Genomic DNA, 22,968 nt, shown 5'->3' on the forward strand with positions numbered 1-22,968 from the left:
AAAGTTGGTTAAGAATGCTTTTGGTTAACACATTTTCAAAACAAAGAATGGGAAACGACACTATAAAATCTGAGATCAATGCTAAATGGTGTATGGAACCAAGGAGTCCCGTCAACTGAAATTGTTAGTTTTTTGAACTACAGTATGATACTACGATACGGTTTGGGATGTTCATATGCTGCTATAAAACCGATATTTATTGTGCGATATTTATTGTCTACGATAATATCGTAATTGTCATTTTATCTATATGCAAGCTGGCATCGAGTATGTCTCTCACTTTGTAAAAAACAAACGAAAAACATTCAAAAGCATTTACAGCGTGATGAAATCTATCGGAATACAGTGACAATGCCGCTATAATTAATGTTATAAAAGCAAAAAAATCCCCTATGGGTTTTTATTTTTTTATATTTATAAAATATAACAGTTAAGTAATACCACACAAGCAAGAGTGACGTTTTCCTGAATATTACTGCATGGGTGCGGTCCCAAACATGATATTAATTTTAAACAACAGTTCAAAAAATAAGAAGTTAATATTGAATGAGTAACACAATATGCCAGATTTTTTTCTGCTTTGGCAATGAAAATAGTTCTAAACAAAAGCCGGAGCAATACCACTGTGTTTCGTTCCTGAATTAGTCTGTTTTTGAAAGAGTCAATGAGTCGATAATCCATTCATAAAGACAACCACTTGTAGGGCTGTGTGATTAATCGAAATCGAATCGAAATCGCGATTTGAGACGTTGCGATTTGCCTGCGATGTGGAAACGATATTACGCTGTTCCAGAGCATATGCATGACTGCCAGCCTTGAGTGGCAGTCTTACTAAGCAATAGAGTGAGCGCACCTCCGTTCTCCCCAACCAGCACTGCTCTAGCAAACTGCGTAAATGCCCACCATTTAAAAAAAAAATAAAAACAGAGAGCGGGAGAGAGACAGAGTGGGATTATGGCATCTACAGGGTCAGATCAATAGTTAGGCAAATTAAAACTAAAGAAAATGTTATGTAACTTACGCTTCGAAACGACAGACAAAAAGGTCATTTGCAAGAGCTGCATCACAATGCATATCAAGAGCATCCCTTATTGCATGTTCACTATTCCCAATTCAGAAGAACGCACACACAGCCTATGTCTCTGAATGCTTCTCATACTCACTACATATATATATATATATATATATATATATATATATATAGAGAACCCCTCCCAAAACACAATTGAAAATTGAATGGATTTCAGGGTTATAATGGGAATTGTGTTGGTTTTAATGTAAACTATAATGGTGTCTATTTGATGGATTCTATTGATGGGATGTAATATGGCAGATGGCAACCAATAGAACAACATTAATTCTTATTGGAATAATGCCAAAATCAAAAAAGGAATTTTGTAATGGTTTAATGGAAACTGTAAGAATTTCTGGGGGGGGGGTTTCAGCAGGGTAATGATACTCATACTGTGCTGCACATTATTGACAATATTGAGCTGAAGCTTGACTTTGCACATTTAAAATCGCAAATCAAATCGCAATTGCAATATCGGTCAAAAAAAAAAAAAATAGCAATTAGATATTTTCCCCATATCAAACAGCCCTAACCACTTGCATTGATTCTAAATGAATCTGCCCTTTTGAATGAATTGTTTGAGTCTTGCTGCCAGCTACAGCTGGATTAAGTGTCATATTTATTAATCAATGACAGGCCTAAGCCAGCCAAGGTTCCACCACAAAAACACCCTAAGCAAAAATAAATAAATAAAAAAAAAAAAATTAGTAGTCCCTAGTAGTAATGTACATCTTGTTACATCTATCAATCCCTGTCCCTGTTCCCAGGTGGTTGGTAAAAGCGGTACATGCTTCTGTGTCAGTGAGACAAAGCGTGAGGCCTGGGAGGCATGTGGAACACGGCATAAATTTAGCATACATGTGTGGCTTTCCTGTGCTCCCGTGACCTCAAGGTGAGAGGTGTTTCACAATCATGCTTCACAGGACATCCGGAAAATTCCACCCGTCCTTTCCCGCTTACCCGCCTATACCACTGTTGAGGGACTTTGATGTGGTTCAGCTGCTGAGGGACGTGGCTTGCGTAGACCAGCACGCAAACTGGCACGTCTTCACAGGCACAGATGCCCACACAAACACACACTCAAGTGATCCAGAGAGGCTTGGCAGGGCAGGCCTTAATTATAAAGAGCTTTCTCACAGTACAGATGCATAAGTTGCCATTTAGAGGCCTCAAAATTTCACTTATCACACGGGACTGATGAGTGATATGCAGTCACACGACATCCCTAGGGACGGGATGTTCAATAGTAGCAGGTGTGAGTCCTTTCAAGTAAACAAGCCGGACTGGCGAGCCCTCTAGGAGGCTGGCTTTAAAGAAAAGCCTTTGAAGCACGAATGATGCACCACAAATGCTTCCTCCACTTCCCTCCAGTCTGCCCTATTGATTTCCAGGCAAACATGCCTCAGAAAGCTTTTGGGAGCCGATGGAGGGGTGCTGATGTAATGCAGGTTGGGTAAACAGCCATGGCCTACTTTGGGAATCCAGAATTAGGTGGCAGGGTCACTTGCTCAAACCCGCAGATTTTGGTACAGACGGTCTGAGTTGGAAGGGTGTGGAAATGGGACTCCCTTGTAGGGGTGGGCGATATCTTATAGTTTGTGATATACCGGTGAAAATTCTCCCTGCGATAAGAATTAGTCATCCCGCGATTAACGAGTTGTTGTAATAAGTTGTTGACATATTTCTGTGTGTAACCGAGCAAAGCAACGTGTGGAGTTTCTGCACAAGGGCACCCTCGGGCTTAAAATACAAAACAAAAAATCATTACATAACAATTCTAACAACAAACTCTTACAACAGCAGGGTAAAAAAGGAAAGATAGCCTAATACTATTCTCTAAATAAACAGGTTTTTTTTCCAAATTTTTTGTCTCTTAGTGGATGCATAAGATTCTCTGAATTATGGTCATTGACATCATTATCGCAATAAATACCAGAAATGGTTTTGATATATTTTTTAAGCCCATATTGCCCATCCCTACTCCCTTGTTGCAGGTGCTCGCACAAATACACGAGGCAAACAACACTGCTGATTGTTCCCACTGGGTTTTTTGCTTTATCAAAGTTTCTCAGCAACTTGTGCGCCACATGACTGACATTGCATAAGCTCACCATGAAGCTGCGGACGTTTTAGATGGGATCCGACGCCAATGCAAGCAATGATCTCCAATGCGTCGTACACATTGCAGTCTTTTGCAAGTGTCTTCTAACAGATTTAGCAAATTATCGGGCTTGGCAAATGGCTGCGGGACTGCAGAGGTGTGTCTAACAGCCAGTGTGTCCTTCATATCCACACAAGGCAGTGAAGATGGGACTTATGCAACAGTTTACCTTGGGTTTCTCTTTTCTTTTCAGGCTTGCTGTGAGAAAGTCAAGAGGAAAGTATAAAAGAAAGGTTGGGTGGTGGGGGAAGGTGGGCGGAGACCAATCGGAGGCCACACGGAGAGACCAGGCTCTGCAGCTACCATAGCAACAGTGAAACGTTGACGTTGGTAATAAGAAACACGTGTGGCTGCTTGGAAGAGAACTTTCACTATAATGACTATTGTGTGTGTGTGTGTGTGTGTGTGTGTGGGTGTGTGTGTGAGAGAGAGAGTGAGTGTGTATATGGGGGTCAAGGGGGTCTTCAGGGAGCGGTTTCACTTTTCGCTTTTAACGCAGAACACTTTCAATAACTGTCGAAGTGCACCAGAAGCTCTTACCTCGCCATCGTTTTCACCATCTGGCCCTTTAAATGTCAGATTAACATGATTTATTTATACAGCTTGTTGAAATAGTTGATTCTGATTGGGTGATGGTGGCATTCTGGGGTCAAAGGTTTTTGTATAATGACCACTAAAATTTGTTTTCCCAGGTAATTTATTTTCTGAATAGCAGTCCTAGTTTCATGTCATTCATAACACTCAGCATACTGCAAAATGACTTAATTAATTTTTTTTTTTTTTTTTAATTGTTTAAAATATCTAAAAATTCTCAAAATGAGACCGTTTTACCTGAGAAGCAACAATACATAGATTTGAAGTTATTTTAAACTGATGGTAACCAATGAGTTCACAGTATCCATTAAGGGCTAAGGGCACCGGAGGAACATTTTCATAGTTCCTAGAATGATTGGTGGAAGCTCCCGCTTTTTGGCGTGTTCGCACTGCGGGCGGTTTTAGTTCTATGAAGTCCTTTTGGGAAACTAATTTTGCTCCTACTTCAGAGTAGGGTCTAAAACAGTTCTATAAGAACTACCAGTGACATACATGTACGCTGATTGGCAGAACGCATATGAAACGACTACCTGGCATTTTTAAAAAGCAGAGTAAAAATATTTACTCCACGAACATGGAAAAAGCAACAATAATGACATTTAGCTACCTGTTGTCTGCAGCGTTGTGTTCTTTTCTCAGCTTCGATGATATGTAACACTGCATGTCGCCATAAAAGATTTTGGCAGATTTTCGTGCTCTATTAATAACGTAAATTGTGTGTTTATATTTCATCTCTGTTCTCACGAAATCCACGACACACAATAATAACAGCTTTGATCACTGCGTCTACCAGTTGTTGAAGTTTGTAAATGCCTTAGATAAAGACGTCGCTGTCGGCCGCCATGCTGGCTAGTTCCTAGAACTGAGTTCTTAGAAGTACGTGATACGAAATCGACTTCCATAGTATGGAAAAAAAAAAATACTATGTAAGTCAATGGCTACCGTTAACTATTTAGTTACCAACATTCTTCAAAATTATGTGTTTAACAAAAAAAATTAACTCATATCAGTTTGGAATGGCTTGAGGACGAGCCATTAAATGATGACCAAATGTAAAATTCTTGGGTGAACTATACTATTAATTTCTTACGCAGTGTTTTTTCTCAAGTAAGCTGATCTTGTTTTAAGGACCTTTAGATATTATAACTGGACAATTAAACAAAAATACTTGTTAGGAATACTTTTGTACTTTGTAGTGTATTAAGTAAGATGATTTTACAGTTAGATGGTCAATATTTTAAAATAAACCCGTTCAGGGTGACATGAGACCCCTCCACTTCATGTCACTTTGTAGTTTTTTTCTGAAAATTCATCAAGAAGAAGTGCACTCACCACGACTGTGATCCCATCTTTCTCCAGTGGAGTTTTGTCGTAGGTTATTTCACAAACTCTGACCACCGTCGTGGCACCATACTTCTTAAGATCCTAAAGCATGATGGGAACAGAAAAAAAAATTAATAAATAATGAATTCAGGAATAAAACAAAAAACAAGGCAGACAATCACCATTTGTTCTGACATAATTTTTCCACATTACAATAGAAACACAATCATTTTAATGGGGGGAAAAGTAAGGTAAGCTGCCCATGAACATGCTCCGTCCCTCATCCCTGCCATGTGACTGAGCACTGGGATGGGTTTCCATGGAAACGGAGGCTTTGTGGATGTGCCATTATCATTAGAGCCTCTATGGTTCATGCACACTTTCCCAGCAAGATAAGAATGAGTGGGCCATGTGACAGCGCAGTTGTCTTAAGATAGACCATGTGAGCCAGGACGGGACGTGCTGCTAAAAGAGTGTGAGTTCAAGCGAGAAGGTGGGAGAAAACAGACGGTGTAAAGTGTCGGGGGTAGACAGTATACAAATTCTCACCTCTATGAAGCTGCTCAGAGTGGAGTTCGTTGGGTTGTGTGTGATTAAGAACCTCATGTTCTTGTAACACACCTCCACAGGAGCCGGCCGATTCATCCGAGCCATTGTGCTTCCTCCAAACTGTTAACAAACAAATTCACTTTGCGATTTTGTTCAGTCTCTGATCTTTCTTCGTGAATAAGACTCCTCGATGTTCAAAGTCCCCAAGATCTTATATCCTCTCTCTAATGGCTTACTGTAGCCAGAGAGGTAAGATCACCCCATTAGATTTGTGAGGAGTTTCGGGTGGCAGGACCACAGGCGGCAGAGGAAAGAGCGTCTCAGTGCATCCAGAGGTCGATTTTTTTCCCTGAGATTAGATGCGTAGATGTTGAGCGTGGCAGTAGTCTCCAGTCCTCTGCAAGAACGCCATGGACAAAGCCACTACCGAAGGACAGAGCTGTTGGAAAGAGAATCGGGGAAAAAAGAGATAAATTAGTTTTCTTCTCTAAAATTAACTGACACGCAGAAGCAGGGCAGTCCGCTGAAGACAAACATGACGCACGCATGACAGCGTGGCTCACGTTAACTGTGTATGTGTGTGACCGCAGATTACATCCACCACCCACACAATCCCACTCACACACACGCACTCAAAACATTGCACAACAAAGAGGCTGATAGGGACATGAGGCTTCACAGAAAGCAGAAAACTAGAGTATGTTTCCCAGACTTTTTTGCACTTTTGCATGTTTTAATGCATTTCAGCGCTTTTATGAACTTTTTAATTATGAACTTTTTAATTTCGTTTTACAAATTTAAACATCACATTTTTTCAAACATCATTTTTTGCACATGCACTGCTTGTTTAAAATTTTTCTTTTTATATATATATATATATATATATATATATATATATTTAAAAGTTAGCATAAGGAATCATTCAAATAATTTTAAGCAGTAAAGTTCAACAAATGACAATAGCAAAAATCATACGTGATTCCAGTATTTCTGATCAAAAAGTCTGTTACTTACCCGCACTATGTCCCTAAGTAATATTTTTAGCGTTATGGATTAAAATCCATTCTAGCTCTGGCACAGGCGAATGCTGAGAGATTCAGATGTATGAATGCTGCTCTCTTGCGCTCCAGAGTTTTACTGAGTGCTCCCCGCTGATCTGCGACTATAGGGACCTATACGAGTGTCTGCAGCAGTTAAAGGTGCAGAGACTCACTGAGTGCTGACAGAAGGCCAGTCTCTCACCCATACTGCTAACGTCACGATGCCACTAACTGTAAACAATGCTTCTATAAAAGCACTGCAAGAGTCGTTGAGTGGCTAACTGATTATAGTTTGGAATAAAATATAAACTGCATTCTACTCGGTGTATAATTTATACCACACACTACTTTTAAGTAAAATTACAGTATGTGACACTTGTGACTAGACATGTGTCGGTTTGGTGTAATATGGTTTGTTGAGGTAATGAATATGCATGGTATTGTTAATGCACATTTGTTTATTTTCTATCAACCGGTTAAAATTTATAACATTTCGTAAAAGACTTTGATATAAACAACACCAATATGGACGAGAAGCATGGTGGAAGGAGGAATGCTGCTAATACTTTATCGTCCTTTAAAAGCATAAAGTTGTAGGTTCTGAAGTAAAATATATTGGGCTCCAAAAAACTTTAGAGGGGCTGTTAGTCGAAGACAGTTTTGATCTGTTCATATAGGGCTGGGCGAAAAAAAAAAAAAGAAAAAAAAAAAAAAATCTAAATTTTTTTGTCTGAATGGCAATATATGGTACATTTCTCAATATTTTCTATAATTTTCTATTTAGTTAAAAAGCCTAATTTTATTTTATTTTATATAGCCAAACATTTTATTCAAAAAAAGAAATAATTAATATTCTGCCCAATGTTGTCCTAAAAACGTGTATATTGGAGGCTACGAAAATAAATATAGTGAATGCAACCACATAAACTATATAATATTAAGGCCAATAAAAAATAAAAATAAATCTTGTTATAACATCTAAAAACAAAACAACATGCTTTTTAAAGCAGATGTTACAATCACTACATTAAAATGGAAATTAATAATAAAATCACAGACCAAATGTTAACAGGCTGAGCATAGTAATTATACTAGCCTATATTTGATTTACCCCATTGCAATGGTCCCTAGTTTACAGTTACTGCTATCATAAACAAATACTTACTGCAGGCTCAACACCAACATCAAAAATGTAAGCAAAATATAGATTTTAATTGCGTTATGTTGGTTTGTTGTCCATGTGTGCAGAGGTGCTCATTCAATAAAGTTTTATGCATGGAGGAAAACAATGCAAAAATACATTAAACGTCACAAGTATCTGTCAGAGCACCTGACAAGGCAAGCCACATTAAACTACATGCATTAACTATATCTTGTGAGCTATTTTGAAGCCCTAAATATAAAGCATGTCTCTTATTTAGGACAATTTGGATCATGCACACTATGCACATGCACTCGCAACATCAAACTACTGTATATCGATACATCTGTATTGCCTGTTCATATATAGTCTATAAAAACATATGCATATATTGTAAAAACTCAATACACCACCCAGTCCCATGTTCACAATAGCACCTGGTAAGATTTTTCCATGTTTTCCAAAGTGGAAAAACAGCACTGCACAACTTTTCATGGAGGAAAAAAGAAGTCAAACAGTATTTGCATGTTTCCGAACAGCCATTCAACACCAAATACCTAATGTTTATTTTCAAATATTTGTTTACACTTACAGTTCTACATTTTAATCTGGACTAACACACACTAGTCTAGAAAAGGATATCTAGATAATGGTTGAAGATATTCTGATTATTTATATTGTTTTTTATAGTAGTGTTGTTTTGCATATTAATAGATCTGAAACATTTGTTTACATTTTGACAGTGTATATTTTAATTTAAATGTTCAAAGCTTTAAAAAAAAAAAAAAACATCATAATATGAAAATCTGACTGCCACATGCCTACTTCTTGTCACTTAAGATGACACACTGAGTCTGCACACTTTCCTCCAGTGCTTATATGTTGATTTTGGCAGTGTTAAGCATTTTTTAACAAGTTCTATAATGTCAAAATCTTATTATAAAAAGTACTGTACATGTAATGTAAATAACAAATTATTGTAAAAGATGGTCATCTGAGTTCTGAGTAAATGCTTAAAAATCAGGCGCATAAAGACTTCATTTGGGAAGTTGTATTAGGCCTTTAACTGCAATCCTAATCCGGCATTTATGACTGGTAATTAATTAAAACTTTAATACTTAAGCTTAACCTAATTTCCGTTTCTTCTCTTCAAAATAAACAAACTTTTCCTAAATGTAATCCACGCTTCCGAATTTCCTCATTGCTCATGCACAAACAAATCATTTAATTCACTTTGTGGAGCAATAGAAAGAATAAAACAATAACAACCAAAACACAATGACCTACTTAAACTAGTTAATATAAGCCTACTTTGAACAACTTCACTGGATTTTTCACTATATGTTTTCTGCAATGTCAGAAAAAAAGTGCAAAAGTTGTACCTTAATAGGGGCACAACAGCTTGTCACTGGGACAGTACCATCAATGAGACACCGATGTACCTTCTTTACCCCTAAAGTGTGCATATTAAATCCTCAGAGTAGTAATATGTACCCTTGAGGTACATCAGTGTGGAGCAATGAGCTGTTGAACAAAGAGCAGCACATAAAACAAACAGTGAGAAGAATACTTCTGACAGGTCCACCGGGGGTCCAGCCCTGAGGTGCTGTAGTCGTTTACTTCATGTCGACTAAGGTTAATTGGGTGATTCTGTGCTATGTCAACAGCACACAAGGGTCTCACACATTCAGCGATACACACAGAGAAACTCGTGAAGATCTGTAAACAATTGGTTTTGAGGTACAGCGTGAGATTCACTGCTAAACCCATAGCATTAGCATGAACTTCAGCGCTGAGGGTAACCATGACAGTGTTGCGCTTGTCTTCAAAGGCCAATTACCAGCTCTTGTCCCATAAGACTGCAAATACTGGTTAAATATTTGTGCTGACAATTGTAAGTGCTGCTGTGGGCATCTGGGACGTTCGTGTGGCGGCACTAACAAACAATCCACAGCAAAACAGGGACGGGAAAGTAAGGGGAAAAGATATTACACTTATGTTTGAAAGCAGAAGAGGAATTTGTCTAAGATGAAGAGGCAATATGGGTTGGAAATAGATTGGAGACACGCAAGGGCACTTTACACATGGTCCTCAGTCACGTTGGTGCCCCGTAAGAAATAAACAACACACAACAACTACTTAGATATTCATTTGTACTCATAAACAGGCGCCGTGATTCTTCATGTCACACAAACTGGCCCCTCAGAAGCATCTTGGAGCAGGTTGAGTTGCTATATTCAGTCACCAAGTGTCTGGACTGTGCCAAAATATGGCTTCTTCTGAATGTCAGGTTGTAGACATGTGAACTTCCTGAAGGATATATGTGTACTTGATAACTTGAGAAACATGAGTCTACTTGAGTGAGCACGAAAATAATTCATATTTTAAAATCCACCAGTTAGTTTTACACAAGTCCTGCTTAATTATGCTGGGTCACGTCCTCCAGACAAGATCCCATGTGTTTTTAACAATGCATGAACACTAAACAAATATATTCAATACCATAACTGAGAAATATTATAAACTTCATAGCTAAATAATAGTAATGCACTGAATTTTTTTTTTTTTTATTAACTTTACGTTTTTATTCAATTTATAAAGGTACTGAAAACTAAATTGTTATATATTCTATCGTAGCTGCAAATTAGTTTTACTTAAGAAGAAAAAATTATTAGTTCATTAATTTTAATAAATTTACTGTTAACAGATGCTGCAACAATTGCGTCACTAATATTTTCTCAGTGGCACAACCCTAAGTCTAAGACCCTGTCCACACGGAGACACTTTTAGCTGTATACGCATAAATTTTGTATCGTATAGGTGTTTCGTCCACACGGATCCGGTGTTTTGGGAGAGTGAAACCGACATTTTTTGAAACCGGGTCCCAGAGTGGATAAATCTGAAAACGCCGCCCTTGCGTTTTCGTATGAACAGCGAATCCATATATTTTCTGAAACAATGGCGTCATCACCCCACGTCTCGCCCCTAGTCAGGCACCACTACGTCACGTATAACAGCAACAAAAACATAAACAGACACTGAACGATTGTCTTTTTATTAACTAACATTAACAGAGATTAATAAATGTACTGTTTCATGTTCGTTTGTTCTTCTCCATTTTTAGTGTATGTCTGTGGCAGAATTACAGTGCCACATACTGGTCTGGCATGTATACTGCATCGTTTTGTGTCGATTTCATGTGGATGCAGATATTTCTTTAGACGAGGGGAAAAAAAAGGGAAAGCTCTGGCTTCGTGTGGACGTAGTCTAAAACTCTGGGCTTAAAGAAAGTTCAGATATTCCCACTCATAATTATGACTTTGAGATGGTGTTCATGTGTGTTCAACCATACGTCAACTATAAGTTAATAACAACTTAAATTCAAGTTCCTCATGCAAGCCTTCATGTGATTTTCCTGGAAGACTTGGGAAATAACATGCAAGCCATAAAAACCCCTTCTACGGTGCCTTTCTGGAACAACAGAAGAACAGTGTCCCTGTAAAAGCACCACTTAAGTGACACTAGAAATGTGTCAAAGAGACAAGCCTGAGGTCTGATTCTGTATACATGCAATCCAGGCTAATAGTATCTCACAAACAGCTCTGAGTGATGATGTGACTGGCCCATGTGCTGCGTGTCACCTGCGTGTTATAAATAGGCCCGGCAGCTGTTTTCTGATGCATTTAGCCCTGACCGGACTTGGCCACTGGATATGAGATAACAGTGGGTGGGGGTTTGTTTCCAACTCAGTTTAGCTTCGTGAACTTTGTTTGAGAGACCAACCACTATCCGGAGCAATGGAAAATCTGTAAATAATAATGGATTCATTGGGCTGTTGATCAGGAAAAAACGGCATCATAATGTTGTTGTGGTGGAAAGTACAAGAAGTAGTTAACCAGGAAACATGAGATCAGAACAGAAATGCACTAGCTAACTTATTAAAGAGTTTTTTTTTTTTTTTTTTACTTATTGAAGTAAATTTTGTTTATTTGAGCATTAGTTTTTGCTGTGCTATTGAAATTCATATCAAGAAATGCAAAATTTCAGTGGTATTGGTGTCAACTACTGAAACGGGATGGTGACTATAGGGCCCTTTGGCTTCCACAATGCAGAAAACGCAAATAGAATTACGTCTTTGCAGTATAGAACATAGAATGCCATGGAAATTGGCTAAGTTTAGGTGGATAAATCAAAAGTAGGGCTGCCACACTTGATCAAATTGTGATATGGCCTAATGGCAGTTAATGAAATACAAAGTCTGCATGATCTGTCTTTGTGTGAACGAGCAGCACAGTTTCATCTATTAAACACATGTGATGCTTGTGTTTTCAGCGTCTGCCATGAACTTTATGTTCTTGAGCCGACATTTCACAAGCATTTCACTATTTAATTTGGTTTGTAAAGGAAAAAATTTGACTATCTAAAAATGATGTCTTCTTGTGATATACTTTTAGTTAGTTAGTTTAGTGACTAGTTTAGAGAATTTGTAGGCATTTCTGAACATATAGGATATGTCTAAGACAAGTGTGCCTTCATACTGTATTTCATGCATGTATTCTGCAAATATATTTAACAAGATCATTTGTTTTACATTTACACAATGCTGACCACTTAATGTTGGCTGCACTTGGAAGATAATGTATTAAAACAGTATTTTAAGGAATAATAGATAGTATAGATATAGATATCTGTATAGATATCAGCTCACCACTAATGTACAGCACCATGGACTTTACTGAAGACATGATGTCATCCTATATCCATGGAGCTCCATGGTGGAATAACTTCATAAGCTCCATCCATGGTGATAAACAAATGAGATTTGGAGGGAATATTGTGTACTTGTGCCGCAGCAGCTGATGGGCCCTCAGGGACAAATCTGCACCTCTATGTCTACGTACACAGCTATGTGCTTCCCACAGGGATAGTGCAGTTGGTCTTCAATAATCTCAGATGCATGGATCACCATGGCAGGAATTTGTCCAGCTACGTGCGAGTCGTCATGACTGTGGTGCCATGAAAGCGGAAGGCCCCTTCACTTAGAGCCATTATACAGTGATGTATATCACACACTCCACCGCCTGCATTAGTCTCAGGAATATTGGTTTGCATTTCAAGTTGGCTTCAAAATCACACTCCTCAGCTTCACTGAACTGGCCTTTCACCTATAAAACCAGAAAGCACATTGGCAGGGCTGTTCATTTAACAGACATGACATGATGTGCCATTTATTTTTATTATGAACTATTCAACTAATTCAACAGAAGCCTACAAAGAAAGGCACTTGATTGTTGATGAAAATGATGACAAAAACTATTCAACAACAAAATTACCACTGGTTTGTGATGGTATGTTCTATAATATAGAATGTGTTCTATGTGTTCTTTATAATATGAATGTGTGTAGTATGAATGAAATCTGGATGGACTGCATTCATGTTGTCAACTTCATGTGACATAGTTCAGTTGCATCACTTCACATAATACTCTTTTCGCATAGTCCTACTAGGCTTAAATAGTAAAGAATAAGGAGATGGTTTATGCATTTAACTTACCGACAAGCCTTTTTTTTGTGGCAATTGACAGCATGTCATAAGCCACATTTCCATTACAGATTTGCGCAAAACTCTTGTGATATTTTATAAATTGATTGCAAATTGATGGGATTTGCCTATTAATGCCATAAACCGATGTGATATGACTAAAACGTTTTTTCTGTTTGTTTGTTTTTTGTCATGGTGACAGAATTGGTAGGTTCACGTATAGCGCAGCCACTGCACTAGCCATTATTTTTAATTGAAGGAGACGTAGGCATGTATCTTTAGCGAATCAGCACAGACAGACATTTCTGGGACACTTCTGAAACGTGTCTCGGTACGACTGGTATAAAGAAGTATTGACTAGAGTGACCTCAATCAGCTCTGGTGGCAGTGTCAAAGCTAAATAAGGGGTTATCCTAGCATTAATGGTAAGGAAAGCACCTTATACTTGAGAGCGCCCACGTAGGTTCTAGAACATTAAAGAATTATTCTGTGACTAGGGCCGGGTGATTTTGCAAAAAATTTAAATCTCGATTTTTTTTTTTAAACGTTTGTCCGGTTCTCGATTAACTAGTCAACTTGAAAATGTAACTACAACAGGATTTAAGTTACTTTTTCTTTATTAACCCTTTAGTTAAATAAAATTCTATTCCAAGTGCAGCACACATGAAGTTGTCAACATGTAAATGTTAAACAAATCACTTGTTAAATATATTTGCAGAAAAGATGCAAAACTACAACTACATATTGTACAAACGTGTCTTATACATAGGCCTATTATGTGGTTCAGAAATAATACAAATTATTTTAGAAAATCTCAAAAGTCAAGGTAATTCAAATTCAAAATGACTGAAGGTATAACACCAGTAGACTTTTATTAACTATAAATGTTCTTTAAAAACAACAGCAGCTTTCAGCCTGTCACCAATCATGATGCAAACATGAAAAATCAGACATACAATAGTAGTTCTTTACAGGTTTTTTATTCCATTGTGCTGCTTTCCATTGTTTTTCTGTGTAAACATGGATGTGTTTGACTGTTGCGCTCACGTCTCTTGAAGTGTCTCATGCATGAAATGCCATTTTAAAAACAATGCACTCAAGTTAAAAGAAGTTCACTACCATCTTCTTGCATGTTTAACCTATATTCGAATTAATCGATAAAATCTGGAAAATCACCCAGCCCAACATGTGACTTTTACATATGCCAGGTGATCTGTAAATGTGAGAAAATAAAACTCGTTTCATTGCAGTTTTGCAATATATACCTTTTTGAATTGCCTGAAAAAGCACCTAATGCGAGTGCAAAAACTTGTTTTGCGATATATGGGAGTTTTCGCAAAATTTATGTGTTTCCATTTGGTGTATTTTCAACTGCAACTTGCACCGACTGCAATTTTCTTTTTGCGATTCCGATTTGCGATTTTTTATTAGTGTGATCTGCCGATAACGATTTTTGCTGATTCTGATTTTTTTTTCTCTAAGAACTATAATTGACAGCATATACAAACAAAAATCTACTTTTCTTCAACGCAAAGTTTTATTTTCATAAAAAAAAAAAAAACAAGTAAAAAGTAAAAAAAAAATGCAAACAACAGCACAAATAAATCCAACAGAATAAAGAGAGCTATAAAACAAAGTTTTTAAGGTTAAGTAAGTTTTTATTCAGGTAAGAAATATTACAGAAATTAAAGTAATCAAATTTACATTTTTAGCAAATTTAATTTCTGTAGTCTTCATTGTAAAAATTAAATACAACGAATTAATGCTTACCTTTAAAGTTATAAAACGTTTTCAGTCAAGAGCAGAAAGTGATTTTCTTTGTCTTTTGTTCTTTGATTAACATGACAGACAGTGGCAGGAATATTGGACTGCGGTCCCTTTAAGAGTTTATCCACGGACCCAATATATTGTTACACAACATGCGCTCTCTCTCTCTCAACTATTTAACGTTCCAAAACTGACTGTGTTTAACTGGATACTCGCCAAGATGGGCATTTTGACATAATTTTGTATGTATTTAAACGTTTTATCACAGTTAGCCACTCATTTTGGTATTTGTGGCTCACAAGCTGTTTGAGACTCCACTAATATAGATCAGTGGTCGTGCGTGCACTTTTGGTTGTAAGCGTGAAACCTGAAGGAATGACTAAAATAATGCGCAGTACAAGCACTGTTTAACCGGTGCGAATTAGACGTGGGTGAGAGAGAAGGGGTCGTTGGAGAGAAGAGAGTGAGAATGTGCAGCTGGCATTATTGCCTGTGCCGCTGGTAACAAAATGGATCGTCTCAAAAACGGAAAGACGTGAGTCTGATCGGCTGGTCACCGATCTGGGCCGATCATGAGGAAAATCGGCCGAATCCAATCCCTGGCCGATCGATCGGTGCATCTCTAATTTTCAATTCACAATTTCAATTTGCACAATTTGAAGGTTAATGGAAATGAAGCCATAGATGAGGGTGGATCTTAATTTCTATTGAACACAGAACATCTAGTGATTCTAGCGGAATCCTGATATTTCAGTTTAAAAAAAAATCTTCATATTATTTACCAGCAATTGCCAAGAAAGCAAAGCAGAACAAAGTACTTAAGAAGATCTGGAGAAATATTAACCCGGAACAGTTTTTTTTATTTTTTTCAGATATCACTTCTGGCATTTTCCTGTTGTAAGGAAATTGACTCATTCAGATGCACCTCATGGGTCTCACTGCTAACAGTCTTTAAACACAGCTGAAGACCGAGTAGGCCCAGGAAAACAGGAAGAGGCCAACAACCTCCAGGTGCCTTTGAGCAGAACAACATGTGTATGAGATAAGTGGTTTCCTCATGAAAAGATACGTTATTTAAGCAATCTACAAGTTAAGAACTGCAGGTAACATGCTGCAAACATCTGCTGTAAGCAAGCTGGGCCACTTGAATAAAAACACTCTTTTAATTAGTGTTCATTTATATATCATTTTTATGTTTTAGTAATAGTTTTAATGAAAATGTTATTTAAACGTATTCAGCATTTTGTCATGGCATATTAATTTAACTCTTTTATTTTGACTGAAATGGCAAATAATTGTATTCAATGAAAACAACATTAGGAGATTAATCTCATATACAGACTAGGATGTGTTGAAGTGAGATAATTAAACAACTAGCAAAGTGGTTCACTGGTTTCCAGTGCTTTCAGCTCAAGCAGATCAATATCCAACATACCCCTTTTAATTAAAATTGTTTCATTGTCATCACAATGTGTCTTTTTAATCATGTCTCAACTACAATTTATGCAACTCTTTATCAACAAACATTTTGGTAAGTAATTTCACTGACGAAAAAAACTAAAAGGAAATTTTCTAGGGTTCTATGATTTCTATGTGTACAATGTGGGATCGGAATGAAGATTCTTTATTTTTTAAATATAAATTTGTATTATATATTAACACATAAAATGAAATTGAATGTCAAAAAAAACTTTTCATAGGACCCTAAAATTTCTCAGTGTTTTAACTCAGCATAACTTCACATTAAAAACTCCACAATCCTCTGGGATTGTCTTTCACAAGAAGCTGGACAATCTGGCCATCCTGTAAACCCCTAGGAGACCACCAGCGGTCTGGTCTGGAGGTCTGTCTGAATGTAGCAATCCGAATTCTCACAGAACTCTAAAAGGTCAGGACTGCCCAAATTTGGCAGAGAAGGGAAGGGGATCACAACACAGGAAATCCCTCATCCTGTCTCGCAAGTGTCAATGAAACACACACACACTTCAGTGCGCAATGAACACTGGTCAGTGAGAGGACAGCATGACCCTGTATCAACAAATTAACACTCATACACCTGCATTATCATAGTCTGATTGACAGAAGTTTAAGCAATAACAAATAAAGCCAGAACATATTATCTAGTCAAAGTGGATATTTTGGACGCTATTTTTTTCATGGGACATTCCCTGTCTGCAGCTGTGAGTTTTCAAACAACATGCAAAGCTCGCGCTGATGTCAGAGGGTTTCCTGTCTGAAAAATGCAGCTGGATAGTCAAAAAATAAAAATTAAAGGAAATACAAAGATGAGGGAGGCAAACCAGTTTTGGCAAAAATAAGGCAATTTTGAAACAATTACAAACAACATTAACATCATTTTGGAACTGCCCTACAAATTTTTAAACTGAATATTCTGTTTCACTTAGAAATATGTCACATTAATATTTTAATGACTATTTTAATTTTTTTTTCTGGGCCTTGAACGTGTCAGTTGCGTTGCTGTTTATGCAGGGTCGGAAAGCTCTCGGATTTCATCAAAAATACCTTAATTTGTGTTCCGAGGATGAACAAAGGTCTTACGGGTTTGGAACGTAGCAGGGTAATTAATGACAGAATTTTCATTTTGGGGTGAACTTTCCCTTTAATTACATACCATTCAAAGGTTTAAGGTAAGAAAGCAAAAAAAAAAAAAAAAAAAAAAAAAAAAAAGAGAAAGAATGAAGCTTTAAATTGATCAAAATGAGAATTGTGAAGAATTGGTCACTATACTAAAATGTTACCAAAAACATCTAACCAAACTTATGTCTGTAGCACAAATAGTGTAATATCAATCACTACTAATGACTGTTTCTAAACAGGTTTCCCAAACACAATGCACATTAAACCAGAGATGCAAACAGGTAAGGAGGAAAAAAAACGTGAGAAAATTGCATGGAGTGGGGGCATGCCCCACACAGAATTTATTTTAAAGATATTTGCTCTACACGCTCATTTGTAGTTACTTTGAGGTATTTTTTTTATACCTTATAAGATCACAAGTACCCTTGTAAGACTCCCTTTGCAAGACCAAACTCCCGTTGTCACTGAAAGGTATAGGAGTTTGAATCTATGTTAAACTGTGATAGAAGAAAGTAGCATGCAAAATTTGACACACTTAAACTTTAAGCATGGACCTCATATTTTACATTTTATATACTTTTTTTTTGTTTGTTTTTGTTTTTTTGACATTTTAAACTTATAGCATGATTTGTTAATAATTTCCTGACTGAACACCAGAAGTGTTGCCTGTTTAAACAGCCTGACGTTGGGCAAATGAGTTTTCCCTCTTTTCCCACCCTGTCTCCTCCTGATTAAATCCCAGGTTTGCGTCACAGCAGGCTCGGGCAGCCACCCATGGCCCTCCACTGGATTAATTAAAAGCATTTCTATTATAACCACTTCATGGGATGAGAACAATAAGCCACTGTAAAAGAGCAATACGACATTGGGAGGTAGATTGGTTCATACAGAGTGATTGCTTTCGCTGGTGTTTCAAGTTAATGGATGTAAGACAATCAAAACCACTGGTTACGTTCACTGTTGTGTAACTTCCTGTGGAGATCACAGGCTTTTCAAATAATGTGTGATTATATATCACAAGCTAAAGGTGATTTTAGTTGACAAATTGCATTCTATACTTAATGCAATTTACACTTTTGCTTACTAGTTTCTACTTGACTTTTGTTGTTGTTGTTGTTGTTGTTATAAGACCACTCTTTTCATTTTTATGTGCAATGAGTATGAAAACATCTGTGGACAGCTCATGAACACAAAGAATGATCCAGAAACTAGAACATCATATTTCATTTTTTTTTTCATGTATGTGATTTGTTGAGATAGTAGCTCACTGATGTTTTAAACCCTCTATACATCCTCTTTCACACCTGCCCTTAATTCTGACTGTATTTCCTGGGCATATTTCTTTCTTCCATTAACACTGATCTAAAATCAAATATTAATGCTTATGGGACACAAGAGAGTCCTGGTACATTCATATCCTGGCCACTGATGGTAAATACACTGGAGTTCAGAATGATTCATCTTTACATGAACTATTAATTAACGCTCCATCTCATTACCCTAACAAGCCTGAACCAGATGGGCCTCTCGAGACCTCTGTACGGTGACGCATTTGATGTGAGAGTCAGGGGCTGTCATGAGAGCTGTCATCTTGGTTGCTGAATCAAATGTATGGAACACTGGATTCATGAAGGTGAAGAGTCAGTCTGAAGTTCTGCAAATCCATATTAGGGTTTGTTATCTGATATGTGGAGTGCGCTGGCTAAATACTTTACTTACTGCACCTCTCTCCACAACTAATGTGCTGACTGCTGAACATAATTAAAAGCAGATGCACAAGATGGAAACCACCAGTGTTTCCTCAGGTGCTCTTAAGGAAAGCCACAGCGCTTTAATCTGCAGCATCATGGCCAAAGATGCAACTCCTTTACCTAATTTGGTGTTCAGAAATGAGACACATTTTATAAATCACTTGTAAAATGATGCTGTATTATCACCAAATCTTGGATTCAGACTTTTTTGTCAACTTGTTTCCTTTCATTTAATACGCATTTCTTTTTGGAACTGACTGACTATAAGTTGCGTTTACATTACCCATCAAATTGCACAAATTGAAACTGCAATTTGAAAATACGCCTAATGGAAACAAGTCAATTTTGCAAAAACTCTCATATATCACAAAAAAAAATTTACGCTCACATGAGGTGGCTTTTCGGGCAATTTGAAAAATAAATATTTAAAAAAAACTGCAATAACACCGGGTGTACACAAAACTCTCATGATCATTCTTTAATGTACTAACCTCCACGAAACACCTCATACATGGCCACTCTCAAGTATAAGGTGCTTTCCTTGCCATTAATGCTCGGATAACCCCTTATTTACACAGCACACATCTGCAGCGCATTACAACTCCGACACAGCCACCTGAGCAGATCGCTCCCACTCTAGTAAATGCTTGTTTTTATACCAGTCGCACCCGCAGCACATTTCAGAAGCGTCCCAGAAGTGTCTCTCGGCGCTGCTTCGCTAAAGACACACACCTACATGTCCTACAGTTAAAAATAATGGCTAGTGCAATGGCTGTAATATATGTAAACCTACCAAGATCCGTCGCCAGGATTAATCACGACTAGGGATGTCACGAGAACCGATACAGTGGTACCAAGTCAGTATTAAAGGGGTCATATGATGCGATTTCAAGTTTTCCTTTCTCTTTGGAGTGTTACAAGCTGATTGTGCATTGATAAGATCAATGAAGTTGCAAAGACTAAAGTCTCAAAACCAAAGAGATATTCTTTTATCTAAGCTAAGACTCTGCCATCCCCTCCTTAAATGGCTCGTTTAAACACGCCCCCACGTCTACATCACTATGTGGAAAAATTTGCATAATTCCGCCCAAATGTTCACGCAAAGAAAGAAGACGTGGTTTCAGTAACCACAGTTAGTGTTGAAGCAGCTATGTCAGGGAGATGCTGTGTGTATTTGGGGGAAAGCAAAAGCACTTTATTTGGCCTTCCGAAAGTAGATGCATTTAGGAATCTTTAAGATTACTTACAACAGAACAGCAACACAATTTATGGACGACATATACGAGCTTCATCACTGTGTTTGTCACACGACTCTGTTTCTCTTTCAGGGTTGAACTGATGGTAAAACTAAGGACATTATTAACTGTCTTTACATTTATTTTGAAAGATGAATCTCGCGATTATGGAAAGGGGCGTTACAATTCCAACGAGTGTTTGCGGTGATCGGCCAATCACAATGCAAAGGGTCAGTTGGCCAATCAGAGCAGACTGCGCTTGTCAGAAGGAGGGACTTTGTAGAAAATGACGCGTTTGAGAGAGGCGGGGCATAGAGGACCTACATTAATGAACAGTATTTGAAAAATAATATGTTTTTTGAACATTAAAGCATGTCAACATGTTCTGTTACACCAAATACACAAGATAATGATCTTTTAAAAAAATAATCATATAACCCCTTTAACATTTTAAAATCATGTCACTAGTTTTTCTTCAGTAGCATAACTACCGACAGTACCGAAGGTAGCGACTAGCGAGGTAATTCTTCCGGAACTGATTGGGGCAGGCAGAGCATACACCTGGAAGTGTTTTAGTCAGTCCTCAAAGGGTAAAGAAGAAGAAAAATTGCCTAAAAAGCAAACAGATGGAACACATGGAAGATGGTGACAACATATGAAATGATTGTGTGAGATTTAAATGAGAGTGCGCACCGTTGAAAGCACACAAACACACAAAGTTGCTGACTGACTGACAGCTTGCAGCTTGTTCATTTGTGTATCCGTCTGCGGATTATCCTTATTAACCTTATTGGCTAATATAACTGGTTTAAATAATTATTGTTCATGTTAATGATTTTAAAAAATATTAGTATGTCAGTGAATGGCCAGTATGTCAGTGAATTTAAACTAATGCTTACATTCAGAGTATATGTCAGGTGTGCGTGTTATTTGAAGGCCAAGTGCCACTAATGTTGTGTTTTTGTAATGTTATATATAGGAGTTAATGTTTAAGTATTATTGTTATTTTTCTCCCTGTGATATCGACTTGGTATCGAGTATTGTGTACTTTTAGTAGTATAGCTACCAAATACTAGATTTTTGTTATCGTGACATCCCTAATAGCGAGAAGAAAAAAATTTTAGTTGCATAATATCGGGTTAATGGAATGTTTTTTTATCGACATTTATAAAATATCGCAAACATTTTGCACAAATCTGTAATGGAGTTGCAGCTATTGATGTGAGCTCATGTACTTCATCTTTTGAGTGAAAAGGCATTATTTGCAGATTATTTGGCAACGTTCACTAAAACACTGAGGTGCAAAAATTAGATCAATGAAGCTTACAATCAATCAGTTTCAAATAGAAATACAAAAACTGTGCTAACTGAAAGAAAACAAGTTGATAAGATTGAATCCAACATTTGGTAATAATACAGATTAAGAAATAGATAGCACAGTGTTTCCCACTGATTTAATTTTGGCAGTCAGCCACAATATCAACACTGACCACCATAAATAGGCTAGATTTTCCAAAAGGCTTCAAACTTCATTGAATAAACATGAGCACTGCATGTTTTAAAATCAAAACTCGGTGCGGGTGTTTTATATGAATGGCTTTTTGAAGGGAACCGACTGTTTTCAGAAAAGTTTCAATATTTTAATTTCATCTTTCCTATATTGTCTGAAAAAGTAGAGTTCATGAGCGCAGCACTGATTAGTTTACAGCCTTTATCGGGGAAAACGCTATTAATATATTGAAATATATGTATATAAAAACAATAATATAACCAACAAACATGTTTCACATTGTTCCTGGAAAAAGAAAGCATCAGAGCAACTGTCTTAGTGAAGCATTACAAAACAAATAATGTCACAAATCAGAAAATGTCATTTTTAACATGAAAATAAAAACTAGAAAACAATTTAAATACCACCAACTATTTGTTCAACTTGGTAAATATATTAACCTGAGAACTTTTCATCAAGTACGTCGGTAACAATTTAGAATAGGGAACTCTTATTCACTATTAAATATGACTTTTTCCTCAATAAATTCCTAATTTGATGCTTATTAATAGTTTGTAAGGTAGTTGTTAAGTTTAGGTATTGGGTAGGATTAGGGTAGAATAAGGTCATGTAGAATAAGGCATTAATATGTGCTTAATTACTACTAATAAATGGCTAATATTCTAGTAATATGCATGCTAATAAG

General features: G+C 37.1%; 2 protein-coding genes across 3 annotated transcripts in view; one reads left to right on the forward strand and one right to left on the reverse strand.

Moving 5' to 3' along the window:
* LOC109085447 (atrial natriuretic peptide receptor 1-like) overlaps nucleotides 1–22,968 on the forward strand; it is a 1,054,061-nt gene that overhangs the window by 275,669 nt on the left and 755,424 nt on the right. The window lies entirely within an intron of this gene.
* The window catches only part of LOC109111700 (protein tyrosine phosphatase type IVA 3-like), a 33,357-nt gene that overhangs the window by 6,073 nt on the left and 4,316 nt on the right, over nucleotides 1–22,968 (reverse strand). The window contains exons 1-3 of one of the 2 annotated variants that reach the window (XM_042744778.1): nucleotides 6,714–6,863; nucleotides 5,700–6,138; nucleotides 5,160–5,252 (exon numbers count right to left, since the gene is read on the reverse strand). In XM_042744778.1, coding sequence (XP_042600712.1) covers nucleotides 5,160–5,252; nucleotides 5,700–5,804 — 198 coding nt within the window. In that variant the 5' untranslated portion in view covers nucleotides 5,805–6,138; nucleotides 6,714–6,863. Of the gene's footprint in view, nucleotides 1–5,159; nucleotides 5,253–5,699; nucleotides 6,139–6,713; nucleotides 6,864–22,968 lie in introns of those variants that run through there. The other variant, XM_042744777.1, reaches the window with a different exon arrangement.

This window comes from Cyprinus carpio, chromosome B19 (genome assembly GCF_018340385.1).
Source record: "Cyprinus carpio isolate SPL01 chromosome B19, ASM1834038v1, whole genome shotgun sequence".
NCBI lineage: Eukaryota > Metazoa > Chordata > Actinopteri > Cypriniformes > Cyprinidae > Cyprinus > Cyprinus carpio.